The sequence below is a fragment of the Ascidiella aspersa genome, chromosome 4 (assembly GCF_963924565.1).
Source record: "Ascidiella aspersa chromosome 4, kaAscAspe10.2, whole genome shotgun sequence".
NCBI classification, from domain to species: Eukaryota; Metazoa; Chordata; class Ascidiacea; order Phlebobranchia; family Ascidiidae; genus Ascidiella; species Ascidiella aspersa.
The window spans coordinates 2,791,117-2,808,452 of record NC_139450.1 but is presented as its reverse complement, the minus strand read 5'-3'; the positions used below and the strand labels follow the sequence as shown (position 1 = coordinate 2,808,452).

The 17,336-nt window shown below is 35.9% G+C and overlaps 2 protein-coding genes across 2 annotated transcripts; both read right to left on the bottom strand.

The window, feature by feature from the left end:
* Positions 1-4,858: 4,858 nt before the first annotated feature.
* LOC146146649 (uncharacterized) lies at positions 4,859-10,960 on the bottom strand. The gene is made up of 7 exons (XM_083386946.1): positions 10,780-10,960; positions 10,013-10,107; positions 9,518-9,594; positions 8,887-8,984; positions 8,118-8,208; positions 5,686-7,602; positions 4,859-4,995 (listed from the first exon to the last, which is right to left on the bottom strand). The coding sequence occupies exons 1-7, from the start codon at positions 10,912-10,914 to the stop codon at positions 4,883-4,885; spliced, it is 2,526 nt and encodes an 841-aa protein (XP_083243072.1). The 5' UTR covers positions 10,915-10,960; the 3' UTR covers positions 4,859-4,882.
* Positions 10,961-11,045: 85 nt separating this feature from the next.
* Positions 11,046-15,951, bottom strand: LOC146146648 (mediator of RNA polymerase II transcription subunit 4-like). The gene is made up of 8 exons (XM_083387142.1): positions 15,759-15,951; positions 14,856-14,936; positions 14,152-14,290; positions 13,237-13,342; positions 12,446-12,558; positions 11,897-11,999; positions 11,786-11,826; positions 11,046-11,589 (listed from the first exon to the last, which is right to left on the bottom strand). The coding sequence occupies exons 1-8, from the start codon at positions 15,830-15,832 to the stop codon at positions 11,473-11,475; spliced, it is 774 nt and encodes a 257-aa protein (XP_083243268.1). The 5' UTR covers positions 15,833-15,951; the 3' UTR covers positions 11,046-11,472.
* Between the last annotated feature and the right edge of the window lie 1,385 nt (positions 15,952-17,336).

Below are 17,336 nucleotides of genomic sequence, written 5' to 3'. Positions count from 1 at the left end.
GGTGGTTTAAAAACTATTAGATGGCTTATGAACAGTTTGAAGTTTTGAAATTAAACATTAAACATAACTAAGACAATTAAAACCAGGGACTCAAACCGTTTAACTCGTTTGGTTCAGGTTCGGTTTAGGGTTGACATTTTTTTCTCGAATGTGGTTCCATTCCTGTTTCTAACAATTTAACTGTTTAGCTCCAGGTTCGACCAAAGTTGTTTCAAACCGGTCCACAAAGTTCTGGCTGTGGTTTGATAAAAGTAACTGGCGTTAACCCAATTCTTCATTCTAAGTATAGAATATTAAAGTTATAAAATTGGTTATTGTAATTCTTACTATGCTTCCGTGAAGTGTTAATAAAGATTATTAAAATATATAAACAATAAAATTGCAAAGTTTTATTTAATGAGCTCGCAGTATATTTCATAACTTGGTGCGCTATTGCATCACTGTTTTGTGAATTACTAAAGAAATTGTCTTTTATCCCTCTATTGTAGCCTACCTTAATATATTTTCTTTGATAAGTACCTTTATGTGTTTTTTTATATTCACTACATAACTGGCCAGCTCAAATAAATTGGGTTAATGTTTTAAGCACTTATCATAATTGAATCTCCAAACATTTGTTTAATATCTGACACTATAAATTCAAACACGGTACAACTGAACAAGACTTTTCTAACGTAACGTTATGCTAAAGTGAACGGCTTTTTTGATAAGTCCAGTCTCGATTCAGTTCGGCTAACTGAAATATTACGAAAAATCGTTTACGGTTCGGAAAAAAATGAGCACAAATTCGGTAAATTAAGATTGAGTTCGGGTCGACTTGATTTCCTGAAAAAAAAACAATAAAACCCACGTACAAACGAAACCCGCGTAGAAGCTTTAAACATAAGCGCAACTTGTTTTATTTTTAGGTTCAAGTCTGGCATTAACCATCCGGCCAATCGGTATTGCTGTTGGCACGCAGACTGAAGAAATGGAAGGTGTAAAACCGCCTAATGGAGTAAGCGTTGCTACTCAAACTGAAGAGGTGGCCATGGAGGAACAAACCAAAACTAACTGTCAAGTCGCCATTTAAAAAGACACGATATAATTCGGCGTGTTTTATGCAAGGCTTCGATTCGAAAAAGTACGCTGTATGGCAGTGATTTCATACTGTGTGTCGAGGAGTTGGATGCTCACTATTCACCTCATAGCTGGTTATATTGTTACTGTCATATTATTAAAGTTAGAATTGAAAGGTTTTGTAGAGAGTATGCCGCGAACTTGTTTATATTTGCAAAAAGTGTGTCGCAAACTATATTTTTTTTGAGCACCACGCTCTGCGGTATTCCTTCTATATCAGCAATAATTACACTTACTTCCACAGTTAAATAATTTTGAAAGTCCAAGTTCGTTTGTTAGTGGTTCAGACTGGCAAAATATGAAATAATTTCATTCCAAACGTGGTGCGAGAAAAATGCATATTCTTTCGGCAGAAAGTTTGTTAAATAATGTTTTATTTAACCCTTATGGAACAATTTTATGGCTATACAAATAGCTTGATTTCTCACCAAGCACCAGTCAAACTGAACGTAATGCTGGTTAGGCAAACCGACATATTTTTATTGACCGAATTATAAATAGGAAAAGCGACTGTTCTGAATGTGATGTTTGGATTAACGATCTACATTAGGGTTAATCGCTTTGTGTGTACATAACATTTTTATGGCTGTAAAAATATCTATGTCCTTATTTTGCGTAGAGTTAGTTTAATCCAGTGGTTCTCAACCTTTTTTCTTTCGTGGCCCATAAGACAGATCATTTATTCAACCGTGCATTAGTGAGTTACTTGCGGCTGAACAATAAATTTATATTCCTTTTTTATTCCTCCCCAAGCCATTATTCCTGTAAAATTAAATATAGTGACACGAAACTAAATCTAGCTTTTTTAAATTGATCTGTGGCCCAATTCAAATGTTCTTATGGCCCACCATTGAGCCATGGCCCACTGGTTGAGAAACGCTGCTTTAATCCAACGTGTTTAAGTCAACTCCTAATTTTTGTGAAACCAATTGATAGATAGGCTGCTTTTTATTAAAACCGTTAGGTTGACGAAATAGTTTTTTAGGCTATAGTAGAATTATAATTTGCTGATTAGGATACTCTATAGTGGCAGTAAAAGCTTTACATCACGTTTAGTTTTATTTTGTTTATATTTCACTTATACCAGCGTTAAGATTTTTAGTTTAGTTGAATCTTTTATATAAGCCCATGTTCGCAAGTTAAGATCGGCAATAAATTGTAGGCTACTTATAAAGGACTCTTTCTTTGCCAATGTTTATCCTCTTTTATAAACCATCAAAAAGGTTTAAGATATAGCAGCCACTTCGTCATGTTGCTGTTTACACAGAGAATTTTTGTTTTAATCGTTGTGTCGTAACGGAAAATTTTCAGTAAATATCTATGGCCTAAATTTCTTGCACCCGCATTACAATGTTTGCGTTATTCTTGCAGCGAATGTGCAAGATTCAATTTTTTTGACACCAATTTTTATGCGTCAAGGCATTTACATCCGTTTTAGCATATGTTTTCAAAACGCCGATCCACGCCGCGGTGTAAACATAAATCAGTTTCCCCGGTCGTGTGGTATTCAAACTGTTGTCATTTAACTGAAGTCAGAGGCTGTTTCGCAATCGCGTTTTGACGTAAAAATTGTATGTTTCGTGTCAGAAATAAGTGCAAAGAAGGTTTTGAGGGATCCGCCCTTGTCACGTGACCTTTTATTAGATATTGTAAGAATTAATGACGTAAATCCTTCTTTGTTTGCAGAAATTTTGTTAACTGATTCTCGTCTATAAATAGCGTGTTCAATCAATATAAAATGGCTTTTACCCAGAAATCAAACTCGAGTGCTTTTGTGACTGAACCAGATAGGGGTTATTCACCCCAGTCGCTGCAAGCGGAATAAACAAGCTTTGTACGCCGAGTATCAGAGTTCTCGCCAATCAGTTCCGCAAGCTCAGACTCAAGCAAAAATTCTCCAGTCAAGAAGATACGTAAACCTTTCATTAATCTTGATAGACTTCAAGCATCTACTTCATCAGCTGCTAAATATACAGCGAAAAGACAGTTGAGGAAGCCATCTCGAGCTCCTAGAACGCCACCTTTAATCAGACGAATTTCAGGATCCAGATCGCCCAAAAGATCTAGATCACCACCAAGCAGAAGATCACCACCAAGGAAAAAATATCCATCGGAAAGATGAAGCACTTACAGAAGAAATAGCCACGAACGTTCTCTGGAATCCGAAGATTCTTACGAACTGTACCTCCCGCCAGCTCCAAGACCTTCCTGGCGAATTCATGTCCCGTTCAATGCAGGCACGTCAAGAGAGCAAATTGCTTCCGATCGTCTACTTGAAAATACAAATTGTGCCCCTTTGTGGATTCGTATTTCAAAACTCGTGCAGTAACTACTCAACAGATCAGACTTCAGAACGGCTCATTTGAGGCTATTATAAAGAGAACGGCATTCGACCATTTTGTTAGTCCTAGCATCAGCGAATTTCGGCATATCAACGATTATAGACAATCTTGGAATTACTGCTGTGCATTCTATGCAAGCCAACAACGAACCAGGAGACGTGTTCGTGTGGCAATCAAGCCATACTCCAACATCTACTAAAGGCAAGGTCTTGACAGAGGCATTCTTGGCACTAAGAATTTTTATTGGTGTTCCATTACGTCTTATAACAAGTCTTGTTCTTTCAAAGATTCGATTTATGGAAAAGTGGCTTCAAACAAATTAACAAATAGTTATAGGGGTACTACGGTAATAAAACTAACTGTTTTTTTAAATGTATAGCAACAGTTTTTCAATGTAACTAAAACGTAGCCTACTTTTTATTTTGACTAAAATATTGCATTAAAAGCTAATTTGTATTTATAATTAAAGGCGTTGTTTGTAATAGTAATTTATTGGGTAGGGTAAGTGTTAAAAAAATTAGGGGTAGCCTACGTAAGATAAATAAGATTTTAAAATAGGGTTTGTGATTCAAAAGTGAAGTAAACTCTACTTAGTTATTAAAACAGAATTCATGTTGTGAGTATCTACAAAACCAGCACACAAGACTTCACGAATGTTCTTCATCTGACAATCTTAGCCTGTTATAATACAGAGGCAAGGGCGTGTCCAAGAGACCATGGTCCCCCCAAACAGTATTTCTGCCCATTTAAACGATGCAAATTTGTTTCTTTTTCCCGCCAACTATAATTACGTTTATACTGCGTCTCGGCCAATTTTGATAGTGTCATTTTAGCCCATAGTCGTGCTCGTGCGTCTCATCGCAGCCTCGAAAATGAAGGTTTGGGCAACTTGGCTTAGCCTTAATCGATAACATCTTTGAAATGTAACTTTTGTATTGAAAGTAACATAACTCGAAACTGAAAGTTAATAAATTAACGAACTGTGTGCTCTTCCTAATGTGGCTTCTTTATGACGTCTTATTTTGATGTAACTTTGTAACGTTAGATTTTGATATAATTTGTGACGTCACGTTATGAAGTCTTTTCTGAAAATAGTTGTCCTGCTCCACTCAACCAAAAACCCTACATCCGTGGCTGTGCAGAGATTTAACATCTTACTACAACCATTAATAGTGTGCACCTTTCTCAATTGAGACAGTGCAAAAGTATTCTCTGACTAGCTTAAGTAGTGGTTATATCAAACTTTTTTCAGCAAATAAGCTGTCCCAAGCCTGGTTTGCATGAACAGAACAACGAACCAGAATTTGCGCTCATTTTAGAACCGACCTTTAAAAATGTTCATCCGAACTTTGCTTGTTTAAAAACAAACAACAACAAACTATTTGAACAGCGCTTATATTTTTAGAACGCCAGAACAATGGCTATTGTCGCAAGCGTCGAGTCGCTTTGGATCGCGGCCTGCTTCTGGCTGGGGCCGAAGGGGCATTCCCGATGTTGAAACCGGGACTCGCGTTGGTTGGAGTCGAACTTCGACCTTTTACAAAGCAAAATATGTTAGGTCAAAAATAAGTGGATTATGTATCAGTTGTTGCAACAGCAACATTGTCACAGTGTTGTGACGCAATAATAAATACTAGAAAACGCAAACGAACAGGATTCAATTTAAAATACATCCAACTCCTGTAAAGATTTGAATTAGCATGTTTAGAACAAAAATAGACGAAAAAAATAAAATGTTTAAAGCGTATATTAGAAATGTCGGGTTAAGGTTTGACAGCAGATACATTTAAGGCCCGTTTACACTACAGCTGCGCTGAGCTGAGCTGGGCGTAAAAATCGCTCCAAAACGTAACGTTTTTCTATAGCTGCACTGGGCTTGAGTTTAGCAAAGCGTGAAAATCGCTCCAAAGCGTATTGTTTTTCAGCTGCACGGGGCTTGAGTTTAGGAAAGCGTGAAACGCTCGCCACAATAGAATTTAAATGCAAATTACGCTTTGCTCAGCTCAGTTCAGCTGTATTGTAAACGGGCTTTTAAAGAGACAGGGTCTTACACAAAGTTGAAAGGATCAAGCTTTATAGAGTAGAAAAGGGCAACAAACACTTACCAAAAGCAGATAAAGAGAAAAATCGGATTACTTTTATTCGAGGTAAAAGCGCGTGATCAAGATTTTCGCATTTTGCTTTATAAAGTAGAAAAAGGGCCACAAAACAAAAAAACACTTACCAAAGGCGGGTGAACCAGAAGGTCCAGGGAAAGATTTGAACGGCGTTGTGTTGTTGCCTTGCGGTGGGTTTGAAGCCCCAAAATTAAAGGGGGAAGCGCCACCTGGGGCTGGGGTTTGGCTGGAGCCGAAATTAAAAGCCGCCGGCTTGTTTTCAGGGGCCTTAGTTGGGGTTCCAAAGCCGAACCCTCCAGCCGTGTTGCCTTGGTTACTTGAGGCGGAACCGAACCCAAACTGGGGCTGGCTTAGGGCGGTTTTCTGGACATTGGGGGTTGACCCAAAGGTGAACCCACCTGGGGCGCTGGGTTGGGGTTGGGGGTTAGTGGAAAAAGGGGATGCCCCTGGGGCTTGAGGAGTAGCCCCGAAATTAAAACCACCTGGATTAGAGCTCTGTTCTTGGGGGGTAGATCCAAAATTAAAGCCCCCAGAAATTGGGGCATTTGCTTGGGGTTTAGGGGCAGTACTGAAATTAAACCCCCCAGGGTTTTGAGTACTGGGTTGAGTTTTAGGGGTTGTCCCAAAACTAAAACCACCAGTGGATGGGGCAGCTGATTGAGTTTTCGGGGCATTTCCGAAATTGAAACCACCAGAAGTGGAACTGGGTTGAGTTTGGGGGTTAGATCCGAAATTAAAACCCCCACTTTGGGCACTGGCCTGGGTTTTAGGGGCGGTACCAAAACTAAAACCCCCAGTACTGGGGGCAGTGGATTGTGTTGTAGGGGTTGTTCCAAAGCTGAAACCACCAGTATTTGGAGCGCTTGTTTGATTTTGAGAAATAGAACCGGAATTAAAACCAGCAGAAGTGGAATTGGGTTGACTTTGTGGTTTAGACCCAAAATTAAAACCCCCAGTTGGGGCACTGGCCTGGGTTTTAGGGACAGTACCAAAAGCAAAACCCCCAGTTGTTGGGGCATTTGCTTGGGTTTGGGGTGCAGTCCCAAAGCTGAAACCTCCGGTGTTTGAGGCAGCTGATTGAGTCTGGAGGTTTGACCCGGGATTAAAAACCCCAGTATTTGGGGTAGTTGATTGGGTTTTAGGGGCAGACCCAAATTTAAAACCTCCGGTATTTTGGGCGCTGGTTTGGGTGTTAGGGGTAGTCCCAAAACTGAAACCTCCAGCGTTTGTTGTATTAGTCAAAGTTGCTGAACTTGCTGCTAAATTACCCCCGACTGCTGTTGTAGGGATAGTACCGAAACTTGCAATGCCCCCAGCTGGGGCTGTTGCCTGCTGGTTCAAAATTACCCCAGTGGGGTTGCTACTCTGGGTGTTAGTGGACGTTCCGAAGTTAAAACCACCACCAGATGGGTTATTTATTTGGGGTATGATGCCAGGGGTGAAACCACCGATAGATGGGGCCTGGGTTTTAGGGGTTGAACCGAAGTTGAAAGCGCCCGTAACGGGGGTACTGGTTTGTGGGGCGCTAACTGGAGTAGAGCTAGTGCTTAGAAGATTCGGAAGAGACTTTAAACCCGGGTTTGACTGAGTTTGAAGCGAACTTAGAACGCTTGGCGTTTGCGAACTGGATACTTGTGCCTGAAGAATCGGAGTCGGTGCCGATGCGTTAGCCGTCTGTTGTGGAATACTCTGTGCAGTTAAAGTTCCACTATGACTACCAGCAGTGCTCCGGGTTAGTTTCTGCTTATTAGGGGCGGCGATTTGAACGGTTGTCGGTGGCAAATTCCGTCGCAGAACGGCCTCAAGTAGTGAACCACCCTTTGACGTTGTAGAAGGGGCTGCTTGGGGTTTCTTAGCTTGGGGTTCGATCACTGAAGCCACTGTAGAGGTGCCCAGTTGTTTTGGTAGGACTTCGAGTGACTTGGTTCTGGTGAGAGACGGTTTCGAGGTTGTGAGTTGTCCAGTTGTAGCTTTGATTGACAGCGAGGATGAGGTGCCAGTTGAATCTGGTTTGGTTTCGGGATCTGTTGGGAAATTAATATAAATTAATTAGTATATATGTTAGGCAGAAAAAGGTATGTTAAACGCATTTATTTGGTATTGCATATTTGCCCAGATAGCTCGAATTACGCATACACATATAGTGATTATACAGCGAGTTTGTATTTTTTTTTATTATAATTCGAGTTTTGGACTTTTTTTGCCTGGCGTTTATGGAATTTTAAAACTTTGCGTAGTGTTTAGGATGGCATTCTTAAATTTAATTTACCAGTTTTGTATTATTTTATTGCTCAATCGATTTAAACTACTTTATTGGCCATGTAGGCAAACCGTAAACACCCATTACTCCACTAGTGGTTACACACCGGATTTACAAAACTTTGTTCGTCTGGAGCTGTTATAAAACATAAAAAAAAAAAAAATTTATTTTAGTTTAACAACCATCGAAACGATTTGTTCGTTTTTTGTGTCAATATCAATATTATTTTTAATATGCTCTTCCTTGTATTACGTTTTTGGGGACCTATTAAAAACGTACCACTTTCAGTGTTCAGTATTTCATCGAATATTGAAGGTTCCTGGCGGTCGGCTGTGATATCTTCATACGTCATTTCTTGCGCGTATTTCAGCTAAAAAGCAAAACAATGTGACTTAGGGGTGCTACAGTTGCTGTAATGCTATATTTATGGTAAAATAGCAGCAACAAAACAAATTATTGGTGAAAGCATTTAGGCATTTAAATTGATAAGGAACTCTTAAAAACATGTGTAACATTATTCAATAAATTAAACTACGACTTTAATACTAAAAATTGTCTCTTCTAATTTTAACATTTGTTATTAGACATCGATCGAACTAACTCCTTTGGGCCAATACCGATACCCGATATGTTACGTTTTTGCCCACCGATACCCTATGGCCGATACCGTTTTTTTTTTTTATATAATTGGGATATGGCAACAATTTAAATTCAGGAAAAATAAAATCCAAATGACATTTCAGTGTAAGTCTTGTTTTGCATATTAGCTTTGCATGATGCTAAACGAGTTTTTTTTAGCCAAAAAAAAATTGTGTGTTTTGTAGAAAAAGCTGTACCATATTTCATAACAGCATATTGGCAAAAGTATCGGCTCAAAATTACCGATACTGATATATCGGCAGAATATCGGTCAAAAATTAGTCAGTATTGCTGTAGCAGTGCATAATCTTAATCTACAAGGTTACAGTTGCAGCATTAGCAAGGATTTACTTTTAGATCATATGGCATTAGCTTAGGTTTACTGCAAGAAAAAGAAAATGCAAGTCACCAAGGATGGCTTTTTCTCTGTTGCACAAAACAGCGAGTTTCGCTTCAGTTTGGCGGTTGGACCTTGCTTGAAGTGGAATAAGCGTGGTTTGGAGGCCTCTGCAACAAAGTTTTATATATTCACAACAAAAAGGAAAAAACAAAATTTGACTTAAACATTGCCAGTGGAAGCATGTGACCGCTTAACACATGCATAAACGTTTGTATGTATATAGTTTTTAATTTAAATTTCAAAAGTGTTTTGCCAACTTTATTGCATAGGGTCGCACTTACATGGAGGAGGTGGCATTTAGCTTGATACAACCAATGTATAAGCCAAAAAGGTCGACTGAATCTAAATTATCTTATTGGTGAAGACGTTTCGATGAAAACTTGTATCATCTTCAGTTTATGTGGCTAAAATATGTCCAAATCTCACTTGTCAAAGGTGGAACACAATAGGAATCAAGGTGATGTAGATTTACTCGACCTTTTTGGCTTTAGAATTCATTACTAAGCTAGATTACAGAACCGTACATAGTGTACATAAATTTTTAATAAGTTTAACGTTTATACGTTTTTGTAGTTTAGAGACTAATGTGGACCAAGAAAATGGTTTATTAAAAATACAATAATCTTTATATAAATCATACTTTCTTTTAGCTTCTTTCTTCTAGAATCACCCTGAGAAGCCTTTGTAGCTTTTACAATAGATTCACAAATTGGAGTGCTGCACATAAAAAAAAACAATTGGCTGCCATTTCAATGTAATAGGAACATTTTTATTAATTAATTATAAAACTTCAAATTTAAGCAAAATAGCTATGAGGAAACTAAATGAAACAACTGTAACAACAACAAAAATTTCGATATAATGTCACAAAGTTACAATTAAACATGACGTCATACTGTCATAACCCTAAGAACATCACGCAGTTCGTTTATTGTGTTAAAGTTTCAGGTTGGAGAGGTGTTACTTCCAATACAAAAGCTAGATTAGAAATGTTATACCTCGGGGCAAAGCAATAAACGCTTTTATATTGTTAAGGTGCAAAAACTTTTTTTTTTTTTTTTTAGGGTGCAATGAGGATTTCCAAGGCGAAGTTTTTTCTAGTCAAAATATAATTAGCATGTAAGGAATAACGTACACAGTTGGTGTTGAGCACATCAACTTTTTCTTGGCATTCTGTGAGTTATCCTGTGGTGATTCATGTACTCGCTTTCTGTAAAATTCCTGTTGAATCTTTGAAAACAAAAATAAAAGTATTTACCGACTGATAAACCAAGTTTAAATATGACAGATAAATTTATATTTTTATTCAGACTAAAAGAATGTAAAATATGTATAACACAAAAACGCAAATTTTTGGACATAACAAGCAGTATGGCAGAATGCTGGGGACACGGCGACTATGTCGGTCAAAGAATCAGCCAGAAAACTGAAGAAATTGGTGCAAAAAAAAATTTGAGAAAAAAAAAAATTTTTTTGGAAAATTTTGTACTTTTTTGGGGGGAAAATTTGTATTTTTTCAAGATTCAATTTACAAAATACCTTGCGGTTTAAATATGTAATAACATATACACACTACAATTGGCAGAAATTAATTTTGTTGCCAGTTTGAAAAAAGTTACGATTGTGTGAAGCACGTTGTTAAGTGAGAAAACGCCAGTGTAAGGCATATAGATTGTTTATTATCACATTATTTAAGTTTAGGGGCGCGACCAAAAACCGAAGAATTTAGGTCAAAAATGCTTGTGACCAGAAGGCTGGCAAGATTCTGCCAGCCTGACAACAAGTTTGGCACATGTGGCATAATTTTGCATCATAGTAAAATGTTAGGTCATTGTTGTTAATACCTAAAAAGTCAATATTTGTTACAATTTAACTTAAACAATAAACAATGCTATTACCAACCTTTAATCGTTTGGAAGAACTATAGGAAGAAAAAATGGCATTTCTTATGGATGAGTTCAATTGGTCAGAAATCGTGAAGTCCTTCTCCAAAACAGAATTTTCAAAGCCCCTTTTTCTTTGATTAGCAGATTCCATTATAAGTGTAAGTGCAAATGTGCATTTCTACATTACTGTTACTTAAAATCGTTTTTTCTGTAACAAATTTAGCAGCATCAGAAAATAAACACACTCAAGTTTTTAAACAATATTTACTTCTAAAATTAATTACATTAAATATTTCAACGTTTTATAAGACATATTAAAGAAATAAGTAGTTTTACTCATGATAACTGTTAACATTATTTGCTGAAAATTTTACAAAAACCCAACTTAAAATGTTCTAGTCCAGTTTAGCATCTTAAACTAGGATGGGTAGTAAATTAAGTAACCATATTTTTAGCATGATACGTTTGAAAAAAATTGTACACTTCCGGATTTCAAATTAAGAGGCAATGTTTGTTTCAAATTGGTGCAGTTCAGTCTAGCACCAACAAGTGTTAACGTTCTTAAAAAGGTCCGCAACATTTCCAACTTCCAAGTAAATTAAAGTTTAATTTCCCTTCTCCCTTCTTAAAACAGAACTGCTTTCTTTACAGAATTCCGCAATTCTCGTTAAAAGTTCCCGTAGCGTCCACCAGATTAAAAATATAGCTATCAGTCATTTCCGAAACTTGAATCGGATGAGTCGGAGGTGGAAGAATCTGAAGACATTACATCGACATCATCTTGAGCTTTTGCTTCGTTCATCAAAGCAAGGTCTTGCTGGTTATCCTGGAAAAAATGACACATTTAATTGTACTAAGTGTAAAATACATTTATTTTCTATTTAAACCTTTTAATAAAAAAATTAAAAACATAACTTTAACAAAAGAAAAAACGATTTTAAGATATTTTTTTGAAACAAATTAATTTGGGAATACAAGCATATCTTTATCAGCAAACTTTTGGTACGTACAAAGAAAGTTACCTGAGAGTCGTAGTTTGTAAAGCTTGGTATTTGAATTCCATCTGGATTAGGAAAACAAAAAGGATGTATAATTTGTCATTTTCAATAATTTCAAAGAAATAATTCACAAACCTGTCCCAAACTGAACTGGAGGTTTAAGATTCGGATCGGAATCCATTGCATTATTTCCAAGGTTATTCAGTTGACCTAACCAACCACATCTCATTTCAATGTCCTTAAACAAAAAACTTTTTTTTAGGTAATAGAGCAATTATTTCCAACTTGTTACGAACTAGAAAACTAAAAGTGACAAATAGAAACTAAAAAACACAAAACTGGAGAGGCGTTTAATTCGGTTCGGTCACTGGGTTTGTCAGGAAAAGGTTGAGAAACACAGTAATACTAAAATGTTTGTAATAATTTGACCTTAAAAATTACTAGCACCTTATTAAAATATGTTGAAACAAATCAAATCAGATTTTTTTTCAAAGTATACTTTTCTTCCTATAGCTACACTAGCAATCATCTTTAAAATGATAAATTTAATGTAAAAAAGATGTAAAACCTGATGCTAGTAAAATATATTTGATATGTGTTGATCTTTAAATCGTGATTATCACCAATTTTAACCAGTCGGCTTGTTTTCCATTAGCCCCAAACTTAAAATATTCCTAAGCATACCTGTGGGTACGGCCTTCTTGGATCCCCAGGTGACCAATCTATGGGTGCAGCGGTCGAACAAGATGCGCTTATCTTGTGGGCATATTTTATTATGTCTTCCGAAAACACTGAACCTAAAATATAAAATATAAACTGTTAAAATAACCGAGTGTTGCTCATCCAGCAGTTTTATTATAAATAATCAACGTTTTGACGTCCTATACAAGACGGCTTCGTCAGGATAATGGCATACAATAAATGACAGATTACCGTAACGTACATATACACACAGTTTATTCTGTGATCAAGCTCTTATGGAGTAGTACTGGCCAACGATAACGGCACACATAAATAGTACACAAGGTGCCTTCCGAAAGGTTTAACAAAATCAGTTGATCAATTAAGGATTTTAGTGCAAGCAAGGCCAGGTTTAAAATTAGTTGGCGTGAACAGTTTCAACTAGGCATAATAATAATAATAATATCATTCAAGAATGTCTATAACATCAATTTAAAAACAATACTTTTAATACTAAGCAGTTGCAACAAAAGAATTTAAACTGTAAACAAAAAACAACAAAATAACAATAATGGCTGTAACAGAATGTGTTTTAAATTAAATAAACACTGTATTTATGTAACTCTAAAATTTGAAGATGTGCAGTACATTAAAGTAACAAGTAACAACTAAAATGCAAAAAAAATATGCATAAATAAAAGTGGGATACATTAATTACTCTTTTGTTAAACTTTTATAAAAAAATAATCCTATTTTATCATGCAAATTGTAACTGAAAAATATATACAATATACCCTTATTAGCCTTGTCAAATTGCTTCAATTTTTCTTTGGCATGATATAATGACTTTGCTAAAAGGTCTTCTGCACTCTTTAGATGCTTTTGGAGAAAACTGATTGCCTGTTTAAAATAAAAATTACAGCAATTAATAGGCAACCTGGAATATTAAGTCAAGTACAGCATTTCTTCTTTAAAAATAACTAACAGGAAAATATTACTACCCATCAAATAACACAACACAAACAAGCTAAACTAAACTTGAAAGAATCCAAATTTCAATTTCTAGTTTACCTAACTAATTAGGATGACCTTCCTTAAGAAATTTGTCATTTTGTTTCAAAATTTTAGAGCAGTGGTTCTCAGCCTTTCTGTTCTTGCAATCCCTTTCAAGTTTTCATTAACTTGCGCGACCCCCTAATTATAGTGTATGATACATAAACCAGAGTCAATAAAAAAAACATTTTTAAATTGACAAAACTCAATTTTGGATAAAAATCTTAACCGAGTGTATTACAATTTGGCTAAAATCTTTGGAATTAAGTCTGCACAACAAGTTTGAGCATCCAATAATTTTTAATAGATATTATCTGACTGAAGCTACGCCCGATTCATTAATTGAAAAGTGTAATGGTGACATCATAAATATGACTTGTTCACTGTAGCAAAAGTCACATAAAAACAAATGTTAGACTTGCAGTTGCTTTTTCACCTATACTGCTAAACTTCTAGTATATATTGCCTATTTATTAGAAAGATTTTCTTTGTCACATACTACACAGCGACCCTTCAGACAACCCCTTGCAACCCCCAGGTTGGGAACCACTGTTTTATGGTCTATACAACCCTTTTTAGTACAATGTTGGTGCAACAATATATGTAATTAGACTCCATTGCATTTGTTACAAAAGATTTGTCTGATAATGGCTGACCTGATCTTGAACGAGTATCTCAGCCCGAGTTTCATCAATTTTTACTTGAAGTTCTTGCTGACTTCTTGCTGTTACGGCAAGTTCAACAAGGTCGTTGTTTTTTTGCAAAAGCAAATCAGTCAACTGTCCAACATCCATGCTAAAAGAAATCACAAAATTTACAAGAAATCACAAAATTTAAAACCTTTAGATGAACACTGGTGCTTTCTTCATACATACATATTTCAGTTTGAGGCAAATATGTCTTTTAATTTTAAGAAATATGTCATGCTTAGTATCAGTTTTTAGTTAAACGGGCTAAATATTGAATTAATTAGAAGCAATCGTTTGTCTTTTTATATATCATCGGTGGAAATTTTCTCACAAACAAATGCTTTCAGTATTTTTACTTATTTACGTTTCCAACAAATATGTCTTTATATTACTTTGAATACACAAAGTGATAAAATACGGAGAAGGTTTAAATCTACAGACAGGTGCTAGATTTTTTTTCGAAGAGGCTTGTTATAATCTTTACTTTGGAGTTACAACCTTAATTCATTAAAAGCTATTAATTAATTCTAAGTATTGATAAAGCTGTAACTCCAAAAGTCTCTGCAAATAGTAATAATAAATGTTGAGCAAAGCTTGCTAGAAATAACGTTGCAGAAGTGTTTAAAAAAACATTTTTTATTACCGCTAGAGTTGCATTTAATTTAATGAACCTGATTGAATTTAAAGTCTTTTGTTCATCATTTCCGGAACGACCTTGGGCTGATTGTTGTGAAAGTGTTTCAAACAATTGCCTGAAAAAAGCTTTGTATTTCAAGTTGAATAACTGCCTTGAAAGCGTAATTATGCTATTATCAACAATTTGATAACATGTATGTCTGTCAGTGATTTGCAATTTTCTAGTTGGGAATTTTACTGTCAATTTTTTAATCATAGAGCTGGACTTCATGTGCCAGATAAAAGTTTGAACCAACTATGGACACAGCTGCACATTTATTCGTCATTGAATTTAGTTAGCCAACAAAATGTGAGTCAATTTTGAGTCTTTGAAAGGTAAAATAAATCAGGCCCAGTACCTACAGTCAGCAAAACTAAAATCTCAAACTGGGAGAATAAATATCCAAATGCTTGCCCACCCGAACCCGAACCTGCACCTTAACCCAAATAATATACGTTAATTTAATAATTATTTGAATGTGTGGTAGGATTCTAGATAAGTGCCCTAATTATAACTTATTCTGTCACTGAGAAATCATGTGTATACCTTTATTTAGGTTACATGCTAGAAAGTCACACAAAACATATTTTTGCTAAACAAAATTAAAAAAGGAAAACATTCAGGCATTTTCAATGTCCTCGCGGGGACACGGTCTAAAAACCTATCAAAGCGTTGAAACAATTATTAAAGCAACACACAATATTTGGGTTAGGCTGTCGGTTAGTGTTTGGGTGGAGTTGGGTCGCATATTATAGTAAATAATAATATTGCTTATCATACCCAAACCCAAAACCGCACCCTAACCCAAACAATGTTCGTTGTGGTAGGATTGTAGACCAGCGCCCAAATTTTTTAAGAGTATTTATGGAAGCCCTATTTTTATTTTATGGCAAACTACCTTGTGACCAAGTCAACATCATTAACAAGTGAAAGAAGTCTCTTCTTTGTGCTTACATCCGATTCTTGGTCCATTTTGGACTGACGACAACGCAAGGCAAGGACTGTTATTAGAAAAAATGCTTTTCTCAATGAAAATAAAGCATGTGTTGTTATTTTAATATTAGCTAAGTGCAATTTGTTTGACAAATGAATAACCTGACGGCTGGGGTATAAAATATTTATGGTGATTTTGTAGAAGTTTATTCCACTACGTAACTGTTTATCTGTGTAAAAAAACAGCATGCATTTGCTTTAAAGTAAAATAGTTTTTTAGATTTTTGTCGAACCATGGCCACTCAGGCGTTTCAAATTGTTCGCATGAGTAAGTTAATTATTGCTGCCTTGGCATGACGTCACAAAGTTGACATTTTAGATAACTGCGCCACTTTTCTGTGCGTATTTTTCAAACAAAAACCTTTTTGCCTAATACCAAGCGCTTTAAAACCGCCCTGAAAGAATAACTTTACCTTGATAACATGTCGTTTTAACGAACAGACAGTGGCGTCGAAGCACAGAAAACTTTCGGCTATACATTCATACATTATAGTTTCTTGTATCAGAGATTGTTTTTAGTGCTTCGCGCTATCACGTATAACTTTATTCGCCAAAGTGTGGTGCCATGCTTAAATTAACTGTTTTTTGCCATTTTTTAAGGAGCTTCGGTTAAGGCCAACTTCAAATATGCGGTTCAGTTCCAGTTCGACTTTTATAAATCTTACAAATATATTTGACATTGATTTCGTCTAAAAAATGTGAAAGTGAAATGGAGACTAAATACATTCAGTGCAAAACCGTTTTGTTTGAATTAAACTGTTTTCTTTAAAAAATGATTACTTCTTAAATATATAATAATACTTCAATTAGGCCTTCGTGGACCACCTAAAACTAATTCACGGACCCCCAAGGGGTCCATGGACCCCAGTTTAAGAACCCTAGACTAAATAAGCATTTCGCAGCCAAGTGTGTCATATGGTTATGCATGAGTAAGCAAAGACAATTGTTTCGTGTTCATTCTTAATTTTTTAGATAGGCGTAACTCACAACAACTACAATATGTAAACATTGTTGTTCGTTAACGGCTTATACCATAGAACAGTGTTTCTTAATCAGGTGAATGGTTCACCCCAGGGTTAAAATTTTTTTGCAGTGGTGAACTAACCAAAAGGGGTGAATAAGGGTGAACCGTCAGAAACGGATGATAGCTTGCGAGCAGGGCGGCCATTCCGGGTGTTTATTTTGTGCTTTTATATATAGACGAGATATTTTATCATATCATGAGACAAGGGTGAATGAAATCTGGAGATAGATGCTAGGAGTGAACAAAACTAAACAAGTTTAAGAAGCACTGCCATAGAAGATTATAAAATTTCCTACTATTTGGATAAGAATTAGTCAGTTTCAAAGCAGTTTTTGTTATTCTACCTGCTTTCTAGTAAGTCTTATGCTACTTTTTAGTTGTAATGGCTCGTTTGTAAGAAAATATAGTTTGCGAAAGTTCAGATATCAAAGTACCGGTATATACAATTTGGCAAAGTTT